Source organism: Physella acuta, unplaced genomic scaffold (assembly GCF_028476545.2).
Source record: "Physella acuta isolate Inbredline_101_S28 unplaced genomic scaffold, ASM2847654v3 ptg000162l, whole genome shotgun sequence".
Taxonomy (NCBI): Eukaryota; Metazoa; Mollusca; class Gastropoda; family Physidae; genus Physella; species Physella acuta.
The window spans coordinates 103,135-127,134 of NW_026731681.1; the positions used below are offsets into that span (position 1 = coordinate 103,135).

A 24,000-nucleotide genomic window follows, 5' to 3' on the forward strand; every position below is an offset into this window, starting at 1 on the left:
AAAAATTATACATAGGTTGTATGTTATCTTTGCATGCCTGGTTAGTGTATAGTGGCACTTAGTTCAAGAACTACTGTGATAAACCCACAGATTTTTATGTGGTGCCTTGTAGTAAACAACAGTCATGATTCGTCATGTTACAGGTAAGTCTGTGAAAACAACAGTCATGATTCGTCATGTTACAGGTAAGTCTGTGAAGACAACAGTCATGATTCGTTATGTTACAGGTAAGTCTGTGAAGACAACAGTCATGATTCGTCATGCTACAGGTAAGTCTGTGAAAACAACAGTCATGATTCGTCATGTTACAGGTAAGTCTGTGAAGACAACAGTCATGATTCGTTATGTTACAGGTAAGTCTGTGAAGACAACAGTCATGATTCGTTATGTTACAGGTAAGTCTGTGAAGACAACATGATTCGTCATGTTACAGGTAAGTCTGTGAAGACAACATGATTCGTCATGTTACAGGTAAGTCTGTGAAGACAACATGATTCGTCATGTTACAGGTAAGTCTGTGAAGACAACATGATTCGTCATGTTACAGGTAAGTCTGTGAAGACAACATGATTCGTCATGTTACAGGTAAGTCTGTGAAGACAACATGATTCGTCATGTTACAGGTAAGTCTGTGAAGATAACAGTCATGATTCGTCATGCTACAGGTAAGTCTGTGAAGATAACAGTCATGATTCGTTATGTTACAGGTAAGTCTGTGAAGACAACAGTCATGATTCGTTATGTTACAGGTAAGTCTGTGAAGACAACAGTCATGATTCGTTATGTTACAGGTAAGTCTGTGAAGACAACAGTCATGATTCGTTATGTTACAGGTAAGTCTGTGAAGACAACAGTCATGATTCGTTATGTTACAGGTAAGTCTGTGAAGACAACAGTCATGATTCGTTATGATACAGGTAAGTCTGTGAAGACAACAGTCATGATTCGTCATGTTACAGGTAAGTCTGTGAAGACAGTCATGATTCGTCATGTTACAGGTAAGTCTGTGAAGACAACAGTCATGATTCGTCATGTTACAGGTAAGTCTGTGAAGACAACAGTCATGATTCGTCATGTTACAGGTAAGTCTGTGAAGACAACAGTCATGATTCGTCATGTTACAGGTAAGTCTGTGAAGACAACAGTCATGATTCGTCATGTTACAGGTAAGTCTGTGAAGACAACAGTCATGATTCGTCATGTTACAGGTAAGTCTGTGAAGACAACAGTCATGATTCGTCATGTTACAGGTAAGTCTGTGAAGACAACAGTCATGATTCGTCATGTTACAGGTAAGTCTGTGAAGACAACATGATTCGTCAAGTTACAGGTAAGTCTGTGAAGACAACAGTCATGATTCGTCATGTTACAGGTAAGTCTGTGAAGACAACAGTAATGATTCGTCATGTTACAGGTAAGTCTGTGAAGACAACAGTCATGATTCGTCATGTTACAGGTAAGTCTGTGAAGACAACATGATTCGTCAAGTTACAGGTAAGTCTGTGAAGACAACATGATTCGTCATGTTACAGGTAAGTCTGTGAAGACAACAGTAATGATTCGTCATGTTACAGGTAAGTCTGTGAAGACAACATGATTCGTCAAGTTACAGGTAAGTCTGTGAAGACAGTCATGATTCGTCATGTTACAGGTAAGTCTGTGAAGACAACAGTAATGATTCGTCATGTTACAGGCAAGTTCGTGAAATAAGAAAACAGGCAAGTTTTGATTTACACTGCGTCTTAAGGCAGATTACATAGCTTAAACACATGACAGCTTACATGTCTGCTTACACATCTTACATGGCTTTTTACCAGGACAGCATGTATGATTGTTTACACACATTTTAAATGGCTGCTAACATACGGCTTACAAGGCAGCCGTAAAACAACACACGATACGATCGTATTAAAAGATTATGCTTACGATTGAATATGTCGTGCAATAAATACCATACAGAAACCAAACATTGGCAACTAAATGTTGATGGGGTGAAAGTTATGTCATACAATGCATAAGTATTGCTTTAAAGTTTGATTCGAATAGTTGATATAGTCCAGTCTATACACTGCTGGTGGTAGATGTCGTCTATTATCGGTGGTGCTGATGGTGGCTGTTGTATCTGATCACGGTGGTAGTGATGGTGCTGGTTGCCAGCTATTTACACGTGTACAGCTCAGTCCTGTTCTGACACTTAGCACAATCGACACGACAGCACCAGAAAAACTTGCAGTGGCACTGCCAGACGCGCACGTACTGGTGCGTGTTGTAGCCCCGCCCACAGCACATCAAGTCGCACCCGTCGGGGCCCTTGGAGGTCCGGTTACACGAGCGGCCGATGGTCCCCAGGGAGCCGGTGGATTCGTCGTGATCACAGTAGTTGGGGGACTTGTCCAGGTAGACAAGATGGCTACGCCGGGGCTTCCGGTGAGGCCGTTTGGACCGTTTGAGAAAAAGTGAGATAGGTCTTCGTGTCCGGCCGCCCAGATAAGGGACGACGAGTTTGGCCTTTTTGTAACGTTTGCGTAGAGCGTCTCCAATAGCCCGAAACGGCGGGAGGGTGGTCCAGCACGTCTTGACGGTACAGGAACCCGACACGCCGTGGCACTTGCAGTCCGTGATCATGTTGCTCTTGACTGACTGCAGAACACACAAATGGTACAACGTTAGATGGGTGACAACTAAATGGTAGAAACTAAATTTATCAGTTGTAAGGGTGGCAATCAACTTTATACTCAACTAAATACATCGGTTTAATGGGTGATAATCAACTTTATACTCAACTCAATACATCAGTTTAATGGGTGATAATCAACTTTATACTCAACTAAACAGTAGAAAGAAAACATCAGTTTTATGGGTGACAATGAACTTTATACTCAACTAAATAGTAGAAACGAAATATATTAGTTTTAAGGCTGACAACTTTATACTCAACTAAATGGAAGAAACAAATATAGGGTAAAAACATATTTATACACAGCTAAATATTTAAATTAATTAATCCAGTCTTACAAAGCGTAGTAGGAATTCGTCAAAAATCCGTCGAAAATCCGATGAAAAGAAATCTGAGAAATCTAAAACTAGCGAACCGGAGAGAACTTTCACGCTTGAATCAATGTCAGTCAGTACAATTATTCCGTTTTGTATTCACCAAAATATGAACTAAAGTAAATACATTGAACTGACAATACAATATTTTCCGTAACAATACAAAAAACATGAAATGAAATGAGAGGTATTCTCGTCTGACGGGTATTCTCCCTTTAACAGACAGCCAACAAGCCATATCTGTGCCTGCTGATGTTAAAAATAGCATATTGGCTAACAGGATAAGAGGAAGGGACCTATGAAACAAATTAAAGGTCTTTGGTTAGTTTGGTCTACATTTTGTCTTTGGTTAGTTTGGTCTAAATTTTGTTATTAGTTAGTTTGGTGTCTTTAAATAAAAATGTGACCAAAGTCAAAACATTTGCTTATTTAAAAATAAAAATTCAGCTTTAATTTAACTAACTTTTTATTATTTAAGGCTACTCGGAAAAAGAAAGGAACAAAATCATGTTTTGGTGCATTAAATATCGGATCTCTTTAAGTGAGCCAATAGGATTTGAACCCAAACAAAACAAGGCACTAACAATCGACGAATGGCCTGGCTAGACACGACCAGAGACACGGGCCTAGTGAGCAGGACCACACGTGACCTGTACGTCCCTCCACGACCAGGAAAGATGGAGTAACACTTCAAAGGTCACAAGGACGAGACAACATTTCCGCTGAAATAAACCGAGAGCCGCTGGCTACGATACCAGACATTACACTGTTACTTTAAAAGTCCATGCTAACATGGGGCTACATGCAACCAAGGTTTTTCTGTTGATCCGCCATCGGTTATTGAATCTTTGACTTATATACTAAGTTAATATCAATTGATACATCTGTTTACAATTAGGCTATGTACAATTTAAATGACTTGTGAAGGTTTAAGGATCGATTACTGACTTTCAAAGGACTAGCTAGTGAAAGCTCATTGAAAGTCCGTCTCCTAATAGTGTAAAAGCTCCGTGTTTTCTAAAGCGCAACAATAGACCAGTTACCTTTAGATCTACCTGATCCCTACTGCTAGCTATACAACACACTGCAACAACCGGCGTAGATCAGTGGTGATTTAGGATGGTGTTTGGGTTCTTTTTGTTTGATTCAAGTTAAACAGATTCTAACTTTTTAGTGCTACTCTAGACTAGGACTATCGGAAGATTTTTGCTTGTTTAAAAAAAAGTAATCGAAGCTTTTTAAATGGGTTTATTTGACAGTCAATCTTTTGAAATAGAACATCGCGATAATTCAATTTTAAATAAATTCGTTTATTGAAATAGTTAATAACATCGTTAAGCTATTATATTACTTAAACATGACGTTGATAATTACTTCGTTAAAAATACTTTTCTTTACTTCAGGAAAATATTTTAACCTTTCGAAACGTTCTTCTCGACGAAAAGATTTATTACATTTTAGATTGGTTAATCATAGAAGCAAATCATATTTTTTGAAGCGACTTCTATATTTTAATATAAATAGTAAATTAGCCTAAAGGATGGGAGGCTGAGTTTTTAAGAGAAAATGTATGGTAAGTTGTGTATTTTAGTAGGCCTTATTGTACTCTTATTGTACCAACTTATGTCCGTATTTACTTCACAGTGGTGTACAGCTCTATGTACAATGCCTGCAGTAGATTTTACACCAATAAATATTTGCTCGAGCACAGAATACAATGGGCTGTTCCAAATACTCAGGTCTCTATTGGTATGTGGATTCATGCAAGAAAACTAGAGAATAAAAATTGTACGCCGTTAGTTTTCAAATATTCCTTTTTCGATTAGTACAAATGGGAAGGCCAAGCCTAATATTAAATCGGGCATATTTTTTCAAATAGAGAAAGACCATTGCTTCTTTCTGGAACAACTTCCGTCATTGAGGTGAATGTTACAATGATGACTGCTAAACCTATATATGAAACTACATTAAATATATCTCGCCTTGGAATAGACACGACAGCACCACATATAGTCTACTTTTATCTCAGGCTAGACATGGCTTTACTACTGCTCCCTACATATGACATCCCGACATAGACACGACAGCAGCACATATAGCCTACTTTTATCTGAGGCTAGACATGGCTTTACTACTGCTCCCTACATATGACATCCCGACATAGACACGACAGCACCACATATAGTCTACTTTTATCTGAGGCTATACATGGCTTTACTACTGCTCCCTACATATGACATCCCGACATAGACACGACAGCAGCACATATAGCCTACTTTTATCTGAGGCTAGACATGGCTTTACTACTGCTCCCTACATATGACATCCCGACATAGACACGACAGCAGCACATATAGCCTACTTTTATCTGAGGCTAGACATGGCTTTACTACTGCTCCCTACATATGACATCCCGACATAGACACGACAGCACCACATATAGTCTACTTTTATCTGAGGCTAGACATGGCTTTACTACTGCTCCCTACATATGACATCCCGACATAGACACGACAGCACCACATATAGTCTACTAATCTAACCTACAACTGACCCGTCACACTACTGCTCCCTACTGCTGATATCCCGAACATTCGCAAGAATTGTCAAACACGCCACTGTAAAACTTACAACTACAAAAGGAAAGTGGATTTGCCAAGGTCAACGAAACCGTAACAACAAGAAAAGTGGGTAAATCGGAACAAACGATTTATGAATGGGAGACTACACACGAACAATGAAGTTTTAGTATTTACTCAAAAACCACAAGCCGATAAGTTCCTTTTCTTTAATTTTGCCGCGAACTACTCTCCGTCTTCGAGGTTCAAACTAAAAGAGCATCAACAATATTTGCCTTATAGATGGCTTCATAAGGCGTGGGCCGTATCAGTTGATAGGTGCCCACATAAGGCGTGGGCCGTATCAGTTCTCATTTAACAACTTTATCGATACCGAGTCGATGCGAATACGGCGGTGGCCGTTTTACAACATGGCAAACAAGCTGATCATAATTCACATGGGCGAATCGGTTTGTTCCACCGACATCAAAGACTGGCCCGCTCCTTTGATGCCATTGTAAACCAATGATTAGCTATCCATGTGGTATAGATCCTTTCGGAGAAAATTGCGACAATTGCGTCCTTACACTGCAGTACCAATCTGGCTTAATTGTGTTGATTTATAGAGTACACTTAGACCTAATGGCCACTGTCAGGACAGGAGTCTTATCTTTGTGGGAAAAATTGGATGAAGAAATTACAGTCACCGTCCATCTATGGAAGGATATACGATAGGGTACACCAGCAGCACATTCAATTAAGAATGTCACTAAGTCTGAGACGGCTTCAATCTCATTCAGACTTGTGGGCAGATATACTCTGTCAACCAGCATTATAAGGAAGCATGGGTCAACTTTATTAAAGAAGCATGCGTCAACTTTATTAAAGAAGCATGCGTCAACTTTATTAAAGAAGCATGAGTCAACTTTATTAAAGAACCATGCGTCAACTTTATTAAAGAACCATGCGTCAACTTTATTAAAGAAGCATGCGTCAACTTTATTAAAGAAGCATGGGTCAACTTTATTAAAGAAGCATGCGTCAACTTTATTAAAGAAGCATGGGTCAACTTTATTAAAGAAGCATGGGTCAACTTTATTAAAGAAGCATGGGTCAACTTTATTAAAGAAGCATGCGTCAACTTTATTAAAGAAGCATGGGTCAACTTTGTTAAAGAAGCATGGGTCAACTTTATTAATATCTAGGCTCAGGGCGCAGAAGGTTTCAACAAGTAATGTGTGGAACTTGTGTAGATGTCCGTATGTTAGAAAAGTGAATCTCTCGGTAAAATACATGTAGATGTCAGCATGTTAGTATCGAGAAATACACATAGAGAAATACATTCATCAGACGAAATACATTTCATTTAGAGAAATACATTCACTTGGCGAGATACATTAAGTTCTAGGGCGAACCAGATCAGGACAAAATACAAGAGATCAATAGAAGAAATGTATCAGTGAACTTGTAAAGAAATCTTAACATTAGAAACTCTACCATTGAGTTTTAGCGACATTTAGAGATCATAAAAGTGCTCTCTAGGCCAGTCGTAGGAAAAGATGAAAGGATCGGTTTACAAACTTGTGTTCTAGTCGGTCTGTTTTGGTTCTCCTAGATGGGGCCTCTCCTAGGTTGGGGGTTCCTCTAAATAAGGGCATTCTTCTAGTGGGAGGGGGGCATTATTTTAGTGGGAGGGGGGCATTATTTAGGGGGCGGGCATTCTTTTAGTGCGGGGGGGTGGGGTCTTCAAGTCACGACAGCCAACAGCGTCCAACCTGCTGACATAGAGCTAAATGAAACATTTGACGGCACGTATCATGGACATGTATTCACTGAATGAAGGCAAAGATTTAAACCGTCTCATTAAGTTAGTCCAATAAATCAACAGCTTAGAATGATGTGCCACATGCCGCATGTCCCATAAAACTTAAGTGACATTCTTTTGTTTTCATTCATGCTCTTGATCACAGCAGATAACAGTCATACGGTTCTGTAGTCTACATTGTTTTAACCTACCTAGGGAGTTGATACATTTCTGTAGTCCCCATTGTTTTAACCTACCTAGGGAGTTGATACATTTCTGTAGTCTTCATTGTTTTAACCTACCTAGGGAGTTGATACATTTCTGTAGTCTTTGTTTTAACCTACCTAGGGAGTTGATACATTTCTGTAGTCTTCATTGTTTTAACCTACCTAGGGAGTTGATACATTTCTGTAGTCTTTGTTTTAACCTACCTAGGGAGTTGGTACATTTCTGTAGTCTTCGTTGTTTTAACCTACCTAGGGAGTTGATACATTTCTGTAGTCCCCATTGTTTTAACCTACCTAGGGAGTTGGTACATTTCTGTAGTCCTCATTGTTTTAACCTACCTAGGGAGTTGATACATTTCTGTAGTCTTCATTGTTTTAACCTACCTAGGGAGTTGATACATTTCTGTAGTCTTTGTTTTAACCTACCTAGGGAGTTGATACATTTCTGTAGTCTTCATTGTTTTAACCTACCTAGGGAGTTGATACATTTCTGTAGTCTTCATTGTTTTAACCTACCTAGGGAGTTGATACATTTCTGTAGTCTTTGTTTTAACCTACCTAGGGAGTTGGTACATTTCTGTAGTCTTCATTGTTTTAACCTACCTAGGGAGTTGATACATTTCTGTAGTCCCCATTGTTTTAACCTACCTAGGGAGTTGATACATTTCTGTAGTCTTTGTTTTAACCTACCTAGGGAGTTGATACATTTCTGTAGTCTTTGTTTTAACCTACCTAGGGAGTTGATACATTTCTGTAGTCTTTGTTTTAACCTACCTAGGGAGTTGATACATTTCTGTAGTCTTTGTTTTAACCTACCTAGGGAGTTGATACATTTCTGTAGTCTTTGTTTTAACCTACCTAGGGAGTTGATACATTTCTGTAGTCTTCATTGTTTTAACCTACCTAGGGAGTTGGTACATTTCTGTAGTCTTCATTGTTTTAACCTACCTAGGGAGTTGATACATTTCTGTAGTCTTTGTTTTAACCTACCTAGGGAGTTGGTACATTTCTGTAGTCTTCATTGTTTTAACCTACCTAGGGAGTTGATACATTTCTGTAGTCTTCATTGTTTTAACCTACCTAGGGAGTTGATACATTTCTGTAGTCTTCATTGTTTTAACCTACCTAGAGAGTTGATACATTTCTGTAGTCTTTGTTTTAACCTACCTAGGGAGTTGATACATTTCTGTAGTCTTCATTGTTTTAACCTACCTAGGGAGTTGATACATTTCTATAGTCATCATTGTTTTTAAATAGATACGTGTTTAACTCACGCTCTAAATTAATGGTAAATTAAAGGTAGACCAAAAAAATTATTCTTTAGGTTGCATCTGATAGTTAAATCGTTTTTAGCAGTTCACGACGAAAAGTTTGTATTAAATACAGCAAGTTTTTTGCATGACATTCCATCATATATCTTTTGGGAGTTGATGAGCTTAACTTGAGCATGTTTTGCTTTTAGTTAGCGGACATTCTTGGACAAGATACAACTATAGGACAGTGGCCAATTTTTTTAGCTACCAGAATAATAGTTTCACACGTAGTAGATTAACACCGTTACATGTAACAGTCTAACCTTGTTACATGCAAATGGCTAACCATGTTCCATACAACAGTCTAATTTTGTTACATATAATTGGCTACATGTGACATACAACAGTCTAACATTGCTACATGCAAAAGTCTAGCAACCAAGCTTAATTATATGTTCGGCCGTGACAAAATAAATCCGAGAATGTGTCATATGTAACACGCTGCAACACATTTAGACTAGGAAAATATGCAGCATGATGTGTAACACATACACACGACTGGCATGCCCACACTACACATCAAATGTCTGATTTTGTTGTCGTGGGCTGAATGACATCGTGTGTAAACCACAATTACAGGAGGAAAGCCGGAGGATATAAACATGCTCTGGTGTAGTGGGGGCTAGCCAAAATATTTGCTGTCAATAAATCCTATTTGACTTGACATTATCACAAGCTAGGCAGGTTGTATACAGAGAAAACAGCTTCTTGAGGCTGGATTGTCCCCTGTGTTGGTTCTGCCTGACAGGGAAGTATGATTAGACAACAGATACATTTCACAAAATGTCGTATCAATCCAATGGAATGTTGGCCATTGTATTCACACTCACGCTGTTTAAGTAACGTGAAGGTTAGAAAATAAAAACAATATAAACAGAATATTATAAATGTGATATTAATGGAAGTAAAAGTAGTTCAGTTACCATTTCGTACCTCGCGATTCATTGGACAAGTGAAGTCGAGTTCGCATGTCTCTGTGACCTCGGCGTCATATATAGTGATAGTGTTGTCACCGGCCTTTAAATTCCCTAACGTCAGTCAGGTGGCCATCAGATCTGGGTGGACAGTGAGTCAGGTACCCACCAGAACTGGGTGGACTCATTGAGTCAGGTACCCATCAGAACTGGGTGGACAGTGAGTCAGGTACCCACCAGAACTGGGTGGACTCAGTGAGTCAGGTACCCACCAGAACTGGGTGGACTCATTGAGTCAGGTACCCACCAGAACTGAATGGACTCAGTGAGTCAGGTACCCATCAGAACTGGGTGGACAGTGAGTCAGGTACCCACCAGAACTGGGTGGACTCAGTGAATCAGGTACCCACCAGAACTGGGTGGACAGTGAGTCAGGTACCCACCAGAACTGGGTGGAGTTGATGAGTCAGGTACCCATCAGAACTGGGTGGACAATGAGTCAGGTACCCACCAGAACTGGGTGGGCAATGAGTCAGGTACCCACCAGAACTGGGTGGACTCAGTGAGTCAGGTACCCACCAGAACTGGGTGGACTCAGTGAGTCAGGTACCCATCAGAACTGGGTGGACAGTGAGTCAGGTACCCACCAGAACTGGGTGGACTCAGTGAATCAGGTACCCACCAGAACTGGGTGGGCAATGAGTCAGGTACCCACCAGAACTGGGTGGACTGTGAGTCAGGTACCCACCAGAACTGGGTGGAATTGATGAGTCAGGTACCCATCAGAACTGGGTGGACAGTGAGCCAGGTACCCACCAGAACTGGGTGGACTCAGTGAATCAGGTACCCACCAGAACTGGGTGGACAGTGAGTCAGGTACCCACCAGAACTGGGTGGAATTGATGAGTCAGGTACCCATCAGAACTGGGTGGGCAATGAGTCAGGTACCCACCAGAACTGGGTGGAATTGATGAGTCAGGTACCCACCAGAACTGGGTGGGCAATGAGTCAGGTACCCACCAGAACTGGGTGGGCAATGAGTCAGGTACCCACCAGAACTGGGTGGACTCAGTGAGTCAGGTACCCACCAGAACCGAATGGACGCGAGACGTTCTAGGTACACGAGTTAAGCATCCCCGAACATTCAGGTAGGCAATCGTGTGCTCTACCCACCTACCACACCATCCCATAACGTACCAGTGACAACTATTGTTTAAAAATACACGTTTACGAGATAAACGTACCCCAAAACAAACACTAATAAAATATTGGTGAAGATAAATATTTATATATCAACTTTCTATTAAAAGTTAAGAATATCAAATAAACATTGCTAAGAAAAAAGTCTGTTATCAATGAGAATTCCTTTAATATCTTAGAGCATGCATTGACAATAAAAACGTCTGTATAGCAAGTTACTAGGGATAAACAAGGCCTCAATACTTTGTATGAGCAGATCATTGAAATGCGGCGGAATTTAATTTAGCCAAGCAAATAGTGTCATATTTTCATCAAAGGACCTGGCCAAAAGAGGCCCCCACTGAGTAAGTCACTACAAGAGTAGGGTTTCATTTAATCGTGGGGGTACCTGCGTGCTCTGGTCACCACACGCAGAGGTTAGGAAAGACAAGAGGAAATAAGCCCCCCCCCCACACACACACATAGCCAAGCGCTTTGAGGGGGGGGGGGGGAGACAAAGGAGAAATAATGACAAGAGGAACTAAGCAATTCTACAGTATCCAGAGTATGCATTTAAACTGTCCGTACGTAAATATAATTAAAGCTCTATCATAGCTTTCAATCACCCGCCACTGATCGAACATAAATTATATTGTCTAGTGTTTTGTAAAACTTATCATACCGAAAGTTTAGAAATTCAAGAATATGTATGCTTATAATTTGAAGATGATTAGCTGCAGTGTTTTTTCCAGACTTTTTTCTCCGGGGGTGCACTTGAAATTTTCGGGTGGGGGGGGGGGGGGGGGGGCCGGACAACAATTTCCGGGGGGGGGGGGGGGGGGAAGGACACTTTCAAAAGTATATATTTTCTATATAAATTCCATTTCGTTCGTGGGGGCGGTAGACCTTCTTCGGGGGGGGGGGGGGGGGGCGCAGTCAACATTTTCTCTCTTGAAGCTGTCATCACAATCACACCTCTCGTACGGGTAAGTGGGAGAAAAGGGAGTGTGTGGGAGAAAAGGGAATGTGTGGAAGAATGGGAGAAAAGAGAATGTTTTAGAGAAAAGGGAATGTTCGGGAGAAAAGGGAGAAAAGGGAATGTGTGGGAAAAAAGGGAATGTGTGGGAGAAAAGGGAATGTGTGGGAGGAATGTGTGGGAGAAAAGGGGAGAAAGGGAATGGGTAGGAGAAAAGGGAATATGTGGGAGAAAACCGAAGGTGTGGGAGAGAAGGGAATGTGCATGAGAAAAGGGAATGTGTATGAGACAAGGGAATGTGTGTGAGAAAAAGGAATGGGTGGGAGAAAAGGGAGTATGTGGGAGAAAAGGGAGTATGGAGTATGTGGGAGAAAAGGGAGTATGTGGGAGAAAAGGGAGTATGTGGGAGAAAAGGGAGTATGTGGGAGAAAAGGGAATGTGTGTGAGAAAAGGGAGTATGTGGGAGAAAAGGGAATGGGTGGGTAAAAAAGGATGGGTGGGATAAAAGGGTGGATGGAAGGGGTCAAGCGGAAGGATACAATCCCACCACTTCCGCCGTCCCTACCAGGACAATTTTTGCATCCTCATTAAAATGCACCGCGCTATTCTACCTGGCTGAAATGGTTCTTGATATGTTTAGCGGATGGTGTAGAGTATGACTCCATATAATTACCATGGGCTCCTAATCCCCGGGTGACATCCCCTGATCCGCCCATCCAGTGGCAGAGACCCAGGGACAATGGCCAGTCAAATCCTGCACGGAGCCAACAATCGCTTGCTTTCAGCGACCTCTAGTAACTATGAGTCTAATGGCCGCTCCAGCGTCCACCCCTCTCGCACCGGATGGCACGGTCTCTGCGACCTTTGACCTTGAGACTATTGGGTGAAATCTTGACACCCATAATTTGCAAATAGGCGGAGCCCAGGAGTTCGGCCGACGTCGGCTCGACAGATTAGATATCAGACTGAAAGCCAAACATGCTAACTAAATCGTTAAAATTTAACGACATCAAAATAACAGCCTTATAAGAGCTATCTTTTTTCTCTCAGGTGAAGATATTATCGGTTAAAATGATCTCAGTTTTAATCTGCGTGGTGCTAAAGATAAGTGCCGGGTGTGATTCGTGACAGCTGATGACAAGACAAGTGATGTGCAATCCTTGAAGAATTAGTGGCACCCAAAACCAATTACGTCCTGACAAGCTGAGACAGGATAGACGAGCTAGAATTGCCTTCTTGTGGCCATAAGCTGTGATACGTTACGGCACAAGTCACGCGAGTTGTCAGACAATTATGTCGTCAACTGATGTCAGGTTGGACATTGGACATTTATAGCTTATCACACAGGAGATTCAAAGACAAGTTCTGGACTCGTGAAGATAAAAAGTTTTAAAGTGTTACATTAAAACTATTGATTTATAGCCACAGTGGGCATATTGGACCCAGCTATCAAAACAAGGCCTAAATTAAGTGTCGGCAAAAGTTATTCACTGGCACTAGCGAAATAGTTGTGCGTGGTCTATATAAAATAGACGTCAAGACCTCTCAGGAGTGAAAAAAATCTAAAAAAAAGTCTAAAAAAAAATTAAATAAAGTCATCGATAAAATAAATACTTTGCTACTTCAGCTATTATAGGCCAGGCGCTCACTAGCCTTTACAACCATTTCAAATTACGTCAAGCTTAAAGTTTTTGCCATAGTTAAGAAAAAGCCCCCCCCCCCCCACCCCCATGCGGGAATAAGTAGGGCATTTGCTCTGCATGACTGTGTTCTAATAAATTATCTACAAAACTGTGTTCCAATCATTTATCTACAGGACTATAAACTATGTTCTAAATCTATTATCTTCAGGACTGTGTTCTAATAAATTATCTACAAAACTGTGTTCCAATCATTTATCTACAGGACTATGAACTATGTTCTAAATCTATTATCTTCAGGACTGTGTTCTAATAAATTATCTAAAGAATGGAGTTGCACTCAATTACTCTGGCCTCCAGTAAAAGTATAAAAACGGACGTACCTTTCTACCAGCCCTGTTGTTGTGAAGGTTCATGAAAGAGCGAGCATTCTTGGCAATCTCTCTGGCATCCATGAACTTCCTGGCCAGCTGGGTGCCGTAGTTTATGTCCGAGCTACAGCCGCCCCACTTCCAGCCATCTGACGTCATCTCGCCTTCCTTCTTGGTCGAGTCACAGCTACACGTTGATAAGTTGCCGATACTGCAGGCTTGGGTGATGGCGTAGGTGACCCCAGCCGAGGTCATGGCGTAGATATACGCCGCCTCTTTGTGACCTGGAAAAATGTAAAAACAAAATGGTTTGATGTGACTATACGATGAATTGTTTTAAATAATTGTCATAGTGGTGGTACAAAAAGATGTGACTGGATCAGCTAGATAGTTGGACAACTATAGCAATCGATTAACCCAAAAGTCAAAATTGGTTTACAATGAGCGTTATAATTTTCTCCTGTCTTTGAAAATTACCCCCAAACAAATTACGGAATCAGCTATTACACAGTAGATTTCCATCACGGTGAAATGCTTCCTGTAACACAATACTCTACCCATCCATCATACAGTACTTTACCCATCCATCATACAGTACTTTACCCATCCATCACACAGTACTTTACCCATCCATCACAGAGTACTTTACCCATCCATCATACAGTACATTACCCATCCATCACACAGTACTTTACCCATCCATCATACAGTACTTTACCCATCCATCATACAGTACTTTACCCATCCATCATAGAGTACTTTACCCATACATCACACAGTACTTTACCCATCCATCACACAGTACTTTACCCATCCATCACACAGTACTTTACCCATCCATCACACAGTACTTCACCCATCCATCATAGAGTACTTTACCCATACATCACACAGTACTTTACCCATCCATCACACAGTACTTTACCCATCCATCATACAGTACTTTACCCATCCATCATAGAGTACTTTACCCATCCATCACACAGTACTTTACCCATCCATCACACAGTACTTTACCCATCCATCATACAGTACTTTACCCATCCATCACACAGTACTTTACCCGTCCATCACACAGTACTTTACCCATCCATCACACAGTACTTTACCCATCCATCACAAGAGTACTTTACCCATCCATCACTGAGTACTTTACCCATCCATCACACAGTACTTTACCCATCCATCACACAGTACTTTACCCGTCCATCACACAGTACTTTACCCATCCATCACACAGTACTTTACCCATCCATCACACAGTACTTTACCCGTCCATCACACAGTACTTTACCCATCCATCACACAGTACTTTACCCATCCATCACAAGAGTACTTTACCCATCCATCACAAGAGTACTTTACCCATCCATCACACAGTACTTTACCCATCCATCACACAGTACTTTACCCGTCCATCACACAGTACTTTACCCATCCATCACACAGTACTTTACCCATCCATCACAAGAGTACTTTACCCATCCATCACACAGTACTTTACTCATCCATCACACAGTACTTTACCCATCCATCATACAGTACTTTACCCATCCATCATACAGTACTTTACCCATCCATCATACAGTACTTTACCCATCCATCACAAGAGTACTTTACCCATCCATCACACAGTACTTTACCCATCCATCACACAGTACTTTACCCACCCATCACACAGTACTTTACCCATCCATCACGGAATACTTTACCCATCCATCACGGAATACTTTACCCATCCAACACACAGTATTTCACCCATCCATCATACAGTAATTTAGCTCCACTTAGTAATAGATGAAGTGTCACAAAGACAAAAAACACATAGGCCTACACCTTAGAAAATAGTCATAAAGATTAAAAAAAAAGATCTAGGCCTACATCAACGGAAGAATAGTCACAAACGTAAAAAGATTTTTAGCAGTAGAAATATTATGACATTTACACAAAGATCTACACCAAATGAAATATTGTGACAGAAATTATTTACGCTCTTTACGCTTCCCTATGTATTACAAAAAAACGCGACATCGGAAACCGAAAAGGTTGAACCGACAGAAAGAAAATCTCGCGTCCTATCTGCGCCAGCCAGCAGTGACTATTGCCCTTGTCAGGGCCACATAAAGGCCCCATCCGCTGGAAGGCCGGGATATAAACCAATATTTTCGTTCGGCCGTCAGAGAGCACCAGAGACCAAGTCAAGCGGGACAACTCAATGTGGCCTACACCGGCTCCTAGAGAGAGGGCCAATAAAACTGGACCACTTTATGTTTGGGACATACTAGGGGGTGGCCTTTTCAAACGTCGACAGGGAATGTTTGCTACACAGTCCTAGTCAGGCCATTCTTTTCAATTTACATTTTTTACAAGTCATTGAAACCCAGAATATAGTCAACTTTGGCTAACTGACACAACCAACCATACGTTGGGAAATGATGACAAACAAGAAACGCCGCAATAAACACGGCAATTAAGCTAATCTAAACGATAGCTAAAGAACACACCTGAAGCCTGGTTAAACAACACATCAGACATTTATATGCCTGTTAAACAACACATCAGATATTTATATACCTGTTAAACAACACATCAGATATTTATATGCCTGTTAAACAACACATCAGATATTTATATGCCAGTTAAACAACACATCAGATATTTATATGCCAGTTAAACAACACATCAGATATTTATATGCCAGTTAAACAACACATCAGATATTTATATGCCTGTTAAACAACACATCAGATATTTATATGCCTGTTAAACTAAACTGCTTACCAGATACGTATATTTAAATTACTGTTGAACTATACACCAGATATTTAGATGGCTGTTTTAACTATACATCAGCTATATATGACTGCTTAACTACGCACTATACAAATTTCATTTTTTTTTAAAAACGAAATAAATATAGATCTAAATCCGTGTTAAAACTGTTAATACCTTCCTAGCTCACTATAGCATTCATTTTTCTTAAATTTTCTTTTTTTCTCAAAACGTAATGGACACTAAAACTAAAATAAATTTTTACGACAATTTATTCAAAGAAACATATTTCTTAACATAAAACTTGGTAAGAAATTGAATAAACTTTAAACATAAACTAAACAGAATCGATACCACGTTAAGAATCGATCTCCAGCATGTCTCATCAACCATCCTACCCCTCTCCCGTCCATTAAACGATCGTAAAACCGACGAAGGTCCGGGGGTCTGTGTTGTAGATGTGGACTAGCAGGCGGGACCGCGGGAACTCCGTGATGCGTTCATCTTTTAACGCTACTTACTCGAGCGTTCACCTGTTTCCCAGACTGATGCGTTTGAAGGGATCCGTTAAATAGACCACCATGTCATAAATTTCATGAACACCGCTCGTTAAATTCCTAAACGTTAAATTTCTTAACGTTAAACTCTTCAATGTAAGGTGTACCTGGAAATGTGAGTTGACCTCAACAGTCCCAGGTGATGGGATGGTGCTGGGATGGTGATGGGATGGTGATGGGATGGTGATGGGATGGTGCTGGGATGGTGATGGGATGGTGATGGGATGGTGCTGGGCTAGGGTGGCTTGTCGGAACCCGGCCACCCCTACAAACAGCAGGGTTGGTTATTGGTGACACACTGTACACAGCAAGCTACTGATATCACACTGTACATTATAGGTTACTGGTGATACACTGTATAATGCAAGTTATTGGTGACATACTGTACAGGGTAAGTTACTGGTGACACACCGTACACAGTAAGTTACTGGTGACACACTGCATAATTTAAGTTACTAGTGACACACCGTACAGAGCAATACATTGGTAGGTGACATACTGTACAGGGTAAGTTATTGGTGTCATACTGTAGTTATTGGTGACATACTGTAGTTATTGGTGACATACTGTAGTTATTGGTGACATACTGTAGTTATTGGTGACATACTGTACAGGGCAAGCTAGTGGTGAACTATTGTACAGGTTAAGTAACCTGGTAACATGTATTTGTTTCATGTCACTTTAATGATCAGTCTCTGGTTGGAGAAGGACATTGCCAGCAACGATATCAATAGAGTTAAGGTATCAACAAATTAGGCAACGATATCAATAGAGTTAAGGTATCAACAAATTAGGCAACGATATCAATATAGTTAAGGTATCAACAAATTAGGCAACGATATTAATAGAGTTACGGTATCAACAAATTAGGCAACGATATCAATAGAGTTAAGGTATCAACAAATTAGGCAACGATATCAATAGAGTTAAGGTATGAACAACGATATCAATAGTGTTAAGGGCATCAGGACATTACCAGCAACGATATCAATATAGATTAAGATATCAGACTAACGTTTGTAGGGTTCGCCGTTTTGGTTTTGGAGAGGTAGTATTGGAGAAGGAAGAAAAGCCATAAGCGAATCCAATTTTTTTTAGGTCGTCCCAAATCGTAACGAATTTTACAGTCAATAACTACATTTTTTTTTATAACAAGTAGGCCTACTTAGGATCTTTTGGTTTTGGTTTTCAACTCAGAAGCCTGATTGATAGATTTAGCATTCTGTAACGTCAAATGTAGACAATTACCTGCATCTAAATCACGCCATCATGAAGTTATACATGAACATCAGGAGGAAACTAGTGATGTCGTGTAGACATTCAGACAAAATCTGGGAGAATAAACAGGGTCGTAAAAATAATTTCTCCCCGATTCTTCTTTTAATTAAGTCGCACCATCCCAGCAATTAAAAAATTGTTTGCCCTACAAATCATTCAAAAATTACCTCCCTTTCTCAAGCTGTTCACGTATTTATCTTCTCTTTATAGAGTCATATTTTTCGTATTATGATCCTAACACCCTTCACACAAGCTTTTAACCTAGCGTGCGCGCCTTACCTTTTGTCTAGTGTACACTGGCTCAATGCCGTCGTTCGCCTCTACCCCTGCCCAATTCTTCCCGGCGGTTTTATCGAGATTGTTTCCCCTTTTTACCTGAATATTTGTGCCCACACGGCGGGCCCGGGGGTGACAAAGGTCGGAGAAGGGAGAGGGGGGGGCAGCCAGGCAGTAGGGACGTGGCCCGCATGTCTCCGGTGTTCGACTCAATATTCCTATCATCTTCGTGCTTGGGTGCCCCGCTTGTACGCATCTAACAAGTCATTCAGGTCTCAGCTGATTCATGGACGCCTTCCCTCCACTGCACATTAAGGAACACAGAGAACATTTGGGACAAACAGTGAAAAAATTCTTTCATTTTTCCACACGGCGTCCACGTATTAGCTGTGGTATTTCTTTATTACTCCTGCCAAAGGCAACAGCAGATGTCCACTTTATTGAGTCCATTATCTCTGTCCACTTCATAGGGTTCAGTATCTCTGTCCACTTCATAAAGTTCAGTATCTCTGTCCGCTATATAAAGTTCAATACTTCTGTCCATTTCATAAGTATAGTCCAGTAGCATTTACATAAATTAATAGCTTCAATGCATAAAAATTGAACATAAATATAACTTCAGTTATAGTTGTATCAAACAGCCCACAGTTAATAAATGCTTCACATGAGTTGTATCAAACAGCCCACAGTTGATAAATGTTTCACATGAGTTGAATCAAACAGCCCACAGTTAATAAATGTTTTACATGAGTTGTATCAAACAGCCCACAGTTAATAAATGTTTCACATAAGTTGTATCAAACAGCCCACAGTTAATAAATGTTTTACATGTGCTCTATCAAACAACCTGAAGTCGGCAACTATTGAGCGGCTGTTTACGAGTGGATACAAAACACACCTGGGCATCAGTTCAAAGTCAAACTCCCACAGGTGGTAAGATCCTAGGTAAGATCCTATTGCTACACTAAGTCTGGTTAACACGTCTTGTTTGTTCCGTCTTTGTGTGTGGTGCCTGTAATGATACGACTTCTTTCATCCAGGCTGCTCCAGTTAAAGTAACTTTCTTAATTAATGTTGCACGTCCAGGTAGTGAGTGATACAGAAAAAAATGTTGGAGTTGTAAGAAGATTTTTCTGTGGTTGTTGTCATGACTTTTTTAATGAAACACTGTCAAAACTGCTGTGCACGACCTTTATTTCAATGACCAGTTGCTGTTAATCAATACAAAGATTTTAAAACCATTTATTTATAGCCTAGATCTGTTTATTTCCCACCTATAACTCGTATTCTATACCTTTCAGGTTATAAAAACTATCGAGCACTGTCCAAGTGACAGAAGTTAAAAAAAAAAAAAGAAAAAAGAGAAAAAGTGTAAGTGACCGAGGCAGGAAACTGTAGCCCCAAACACCATGGGAGGAACGGAAGGGATCAAACGCTTCAATTGATGGCAGGCCGCAGCTGGGGACACAATCTAACAGGTCACGCATGCGCCAATGGGACTATAAAACCTGGGCAGACGGGAAGGAAGTGGAGGCTGGTGGTCGAGTAGCTCACTAACAGGCCCGTCGTTAGCCCAGTCGAGTCATGGTGTAGCATCACACGACAGCCATATTGTGTCGACCCATTGCTTTAGACGCATGAAATGGTCGCACTCAATAGACTAACAAGCAGCAACTGAGAGCTAGAAGGAAACTTTTTTTTTTTGAAGTTTAAAGAGCTCTCAGGGGAGAGAAAAATATAAAACGTTGGTCATGATAAGATTGTGTGTTGTAATACAGTTGAAGACAAATGTATATTGATCTGCTATTACAACTAAAGGAAATGTGCAGTGATCTATTAGAACTAATAAATATGTATTGACTTTCCACTTTTAGTGCATTTCAATTTTTTTTTACAATAAACGCTTTAAACATTCTTTTTTTTTGTACAGCAATCGGAAGAATTATTTAAACATAGATTAAAGTCGGTACAAAGGTAATCACAACAAATCGCCTTGATTATTTGCCTCATACAATTGTTTCACCTACAGTACAAACTCCGCGATAAGCTCGTCAAAAAATGTAATTACTTCTTAAACATCAACTCACCTGGTTTCTACAACCTAGTTATTTTCCGTGTGCATTTATACAGAGTAGTCAAAATTAATTTTTAATACTAATACCAACTTTGTAGTTGCATTGTCATCGAATATACACACTCATCGTCAAACATATTCACGAAAATCAATCCGTCTCTCCCCCCCCCCCCCCCACCACCACCACACGCACGCCTAAAATGACACACTTCAGCTTAACTTCTCTATTCCTCTTAACAATTTTTTCACCAGAACAGTTACAATTTTCTTTTCATACGTTTTATTTTTGTATATTTTCCCCCAATATTAATTGAGCTGGATCAAAGCTTTTCTTGTTACGCTCAGTGTTCTTGGGTGATGAATAAATCGAGCTTATCTTTTTCAGAGCTTCTTCCAGCCACCTCGTTGGAGAGGGGGGGGGGGGGGGGGGGTTCCGAAGTAAGTTTACCCCCCTCAAACGAAATTGAATTTATATAGAAAAGAGCATAATTTCCAGTATAAATCCCTCAACAAAAAGTGTAAACGTTTCATTACAAACACAGCAATAAACTAATCAACCAGCGTATACAATGTGTCTTCATTCATAGTTTCAAATCATGGAGTCTACTATTGTGTCCTCTTCCTAGTTTTAGTAAATACACAGCAAACGTTAACAAAAAGCTTTCTCTAAATTTAAAACAACACAGTTCTAGATATCAATTTTTTTTGTTTCAACTTGTTACACTAGCTTTCAAACAGCGGGCAAACTCCTTTGAAGTATAATTTGTCAAATGAACATTTCAAACCTTGTTTCTCACCAGACGGCGCAACAAGACGTCCCGGGCTTGTCAGTCCTTATTTGATCAGGTTTTTTTTTTTTTGTTGTTGAGCATTTGCTGGACTGGGGGTATTGGTTGGGAGAATGAGCGACATACACCACACAGGTTGGTGACGTGGACGTGACGCCTTAGACTGGGTTGCTATCATCAAAGGTTAACCCAAAGCGGTGCTGTGGTGGCTTAGAAGGGGAGGGGAGTCAGATACTGAGAGATGGTGATGTGGCTTATGAGGGGAGTCAGATACTGAGAGATGGTGTTGTGTCTTAGGAGGGGAGTCAGATACTGAGAGATGGTGCTGTGGCTTAGGAGGAGAGTCAGATACTGAGAGATGGTGCTGTGGCTTAGGAGGGGAGTCAGATACTGAGAGATGGTGCTGTGGCTTAGGAGGGGAGTCAGATACTGAGAGATGGTGTTGTGTCTTAGGAGGGGAGTCAGATACTGAGAGATGGTGTTGTGTCTTAGGAGGGGAGTCAGATACTGAGAGATGGTGTTGTGTCTTAGGAGGGGAGTCAGATACTGAGAGATGGTGTTGTGGCTTAGGAGGGGAGTCAGATACTGAGAGATGGTGTTGTGTCTTAGGAGGGGAGTCAGATACTGAGAGATGGTGCTGTGGCTTAGGAGGGGAGGGGAGTCAGATACTGAGAGATGGTGCTGTGGCTTATGAGGGGAGTCAGATACTGAGAGATGGTGATGTGGCTTAGGAGGGGAGGGGAGTCAGATACTGAGAGATGGTGCTGTGGCTTAGGAGGGGAGTCAGATACTGAGAGATGGTGTTGTGGCTTAGGAGGGGAGGGGAGTCAGATACTGAGAGATGGTGCTGTGGCTTATGAGGGGAGTCAGATACTGAGAGATGGTGATGTGGCTTAGGAGGGGAGGGGAGTCAGATACTGAGAGATGGTGCTGTGGCTTAGGAGGGGAGTCAGATACTGAGAGATGGTGATGTGGCTTAGGAGGGGAGGGGAGTCAGATACTGAGAGATGGTGCTGTGGCTTATGAGGGGAGTCAGATACTGAGAGATGGTGCTGTGGCTTAGGAGGGGAGGGGAGTCAGATACTGAGAGATGGTGCTGTGGCTTAGGAGGGGAGTCAGATACTGAGAGATGGTGCTGTGGCTTAGGAGGGGAGTCAGATACTGAGAGATGGTGCTGTGGCTTATGAGGGGAGTCAGATACTGAGAGATGGTGTTGTGGCTTATGAGGGGAGTCAGATACTGAGAGATGGTGCTGTGGCTTATGAGGGGAGTCAGATACTGAGAGATGGTGCTGTGGCTTATGAGGGGAGTCAGATACTGAGAGATGGTGTTGTGGCTTAGGAGGGGAGGGGAGTCAGATACTGAGAGATGGTGCTGTGGCTTAGGAGGGGAGTCAGATACTGAGAGATGGTGTTGTGGCTTAGGAGGGGAGGGGAGTCAGATACTGAGAGATGGTGCTGTGGCTTAGGAGGGGAGTCAGATACTGAGAGATGGTGTTGTGGCTTATGAGGGGAGTCAGATACTGAGAGATGGTGTTGTGGCTTATGAGGGGAGTCAGATACTGAGAGATGGTGTTGTGGCTTATGAGGGGAGTCAGATACTGAGAGATGGTGTTGTGGCTTAGGAGGGGAGGGGAGTCAGATACTGAGAGATGGTGCTGTGGCTTATGAGGGGAGTCAGATACTGAGAGATGGTGTTGTGGCTTATGAGGGGAGTCAGATACTGAGAGATGGTGTTGTGGCTTATGAGGGGAGTCAGATACTGAGAGATGGTGTTGTGGCTTAGGAGGGGAGGGGAGTCAGATACTGAGAGATGGTGCTGTGGCTTAGGAGGGGAGTCAGATACTGAGAGATGGTGTTGTGGCTTAGGAGGGGAGGGGAGTCAGATACTGAGAGATGGTGCTGTGGCTTAGGAGGGGAGTCAGATACTGAGAGATGGTGTTGTGGCTTATGAGGGGAGTCAGATACTGAGAGATGGTGTTGTGGCTTATGAGGGGAGTCAGATACTGAGAGATGGTGTTGTGGCTTATGAGGGGAGTCAGATACTGAGAGATGGTGCTGTGGCTTAGGAGGGGAGGGGAGTCAGATACTGAGAGATGGTGCTGTGGCTTAGGAGGGGAGTCAGATACTGAGAGATGGTGCTGTGGTTTATGAGGGGAGTCAGATACTGAGAGATGGTGCTGTGGCTTAGGAGGGGAGGGGAGTCAGATACTGAGAGATGGT

The 24,000-nt window shown here is 41.4% G+C and overlaps 1 protein-coding gene across 1 annotated transcript; it reads right to left on the bottom strand.

The window, feature by feature from the left end:
* Positions 1 to 1,668: 1,668 nt before the first annotated feature.
* On the bottom strand, positions 1,669 to 14,309 carry LOC131935884 (protein Wnt-7-like). Its single transcript, XM_059292611.1, has 2 exons — positions 14,046 to 14,309; positions 1,669 to 2,640 (listed from the first exon to the last, which is right to left on the bottom strand). The coding sequence occupies exons 1-2, from the start codon at positions 14,286 to 14,288 to the stop codon at positions 2,158 to 2,160; spliced, it is 726 nt and encodes a 241-aa protein (XP_059148594.1). The 5' UTR covers positions 14,289 to 14,309; the 3' UTR covers positions 1,669 to 2,157.
* Between the last annotated feature and the right edge of the window lie 9,691 nt (positions 14,310 to 24,000).

What these genes read in the sequence shown, in the direction of transcription:
- LOC131935884 (XM_059292611.1), bottom strand. Translation starts at nt 14,288, where the DNA reads ATGACCTCGGCTGGGGTCACCTACGCCATCACCCAAGCCTGCAGTATC. An exon ending in ACAACAGGGCTGGTAGAAAG is followed by an intron (nt 2,641 to 14,045) that starts GTACGTCCGTTT and finishes TGTGTTCTGCAG; the next exon opens with TCAGTCAAGAGCAACATGAT.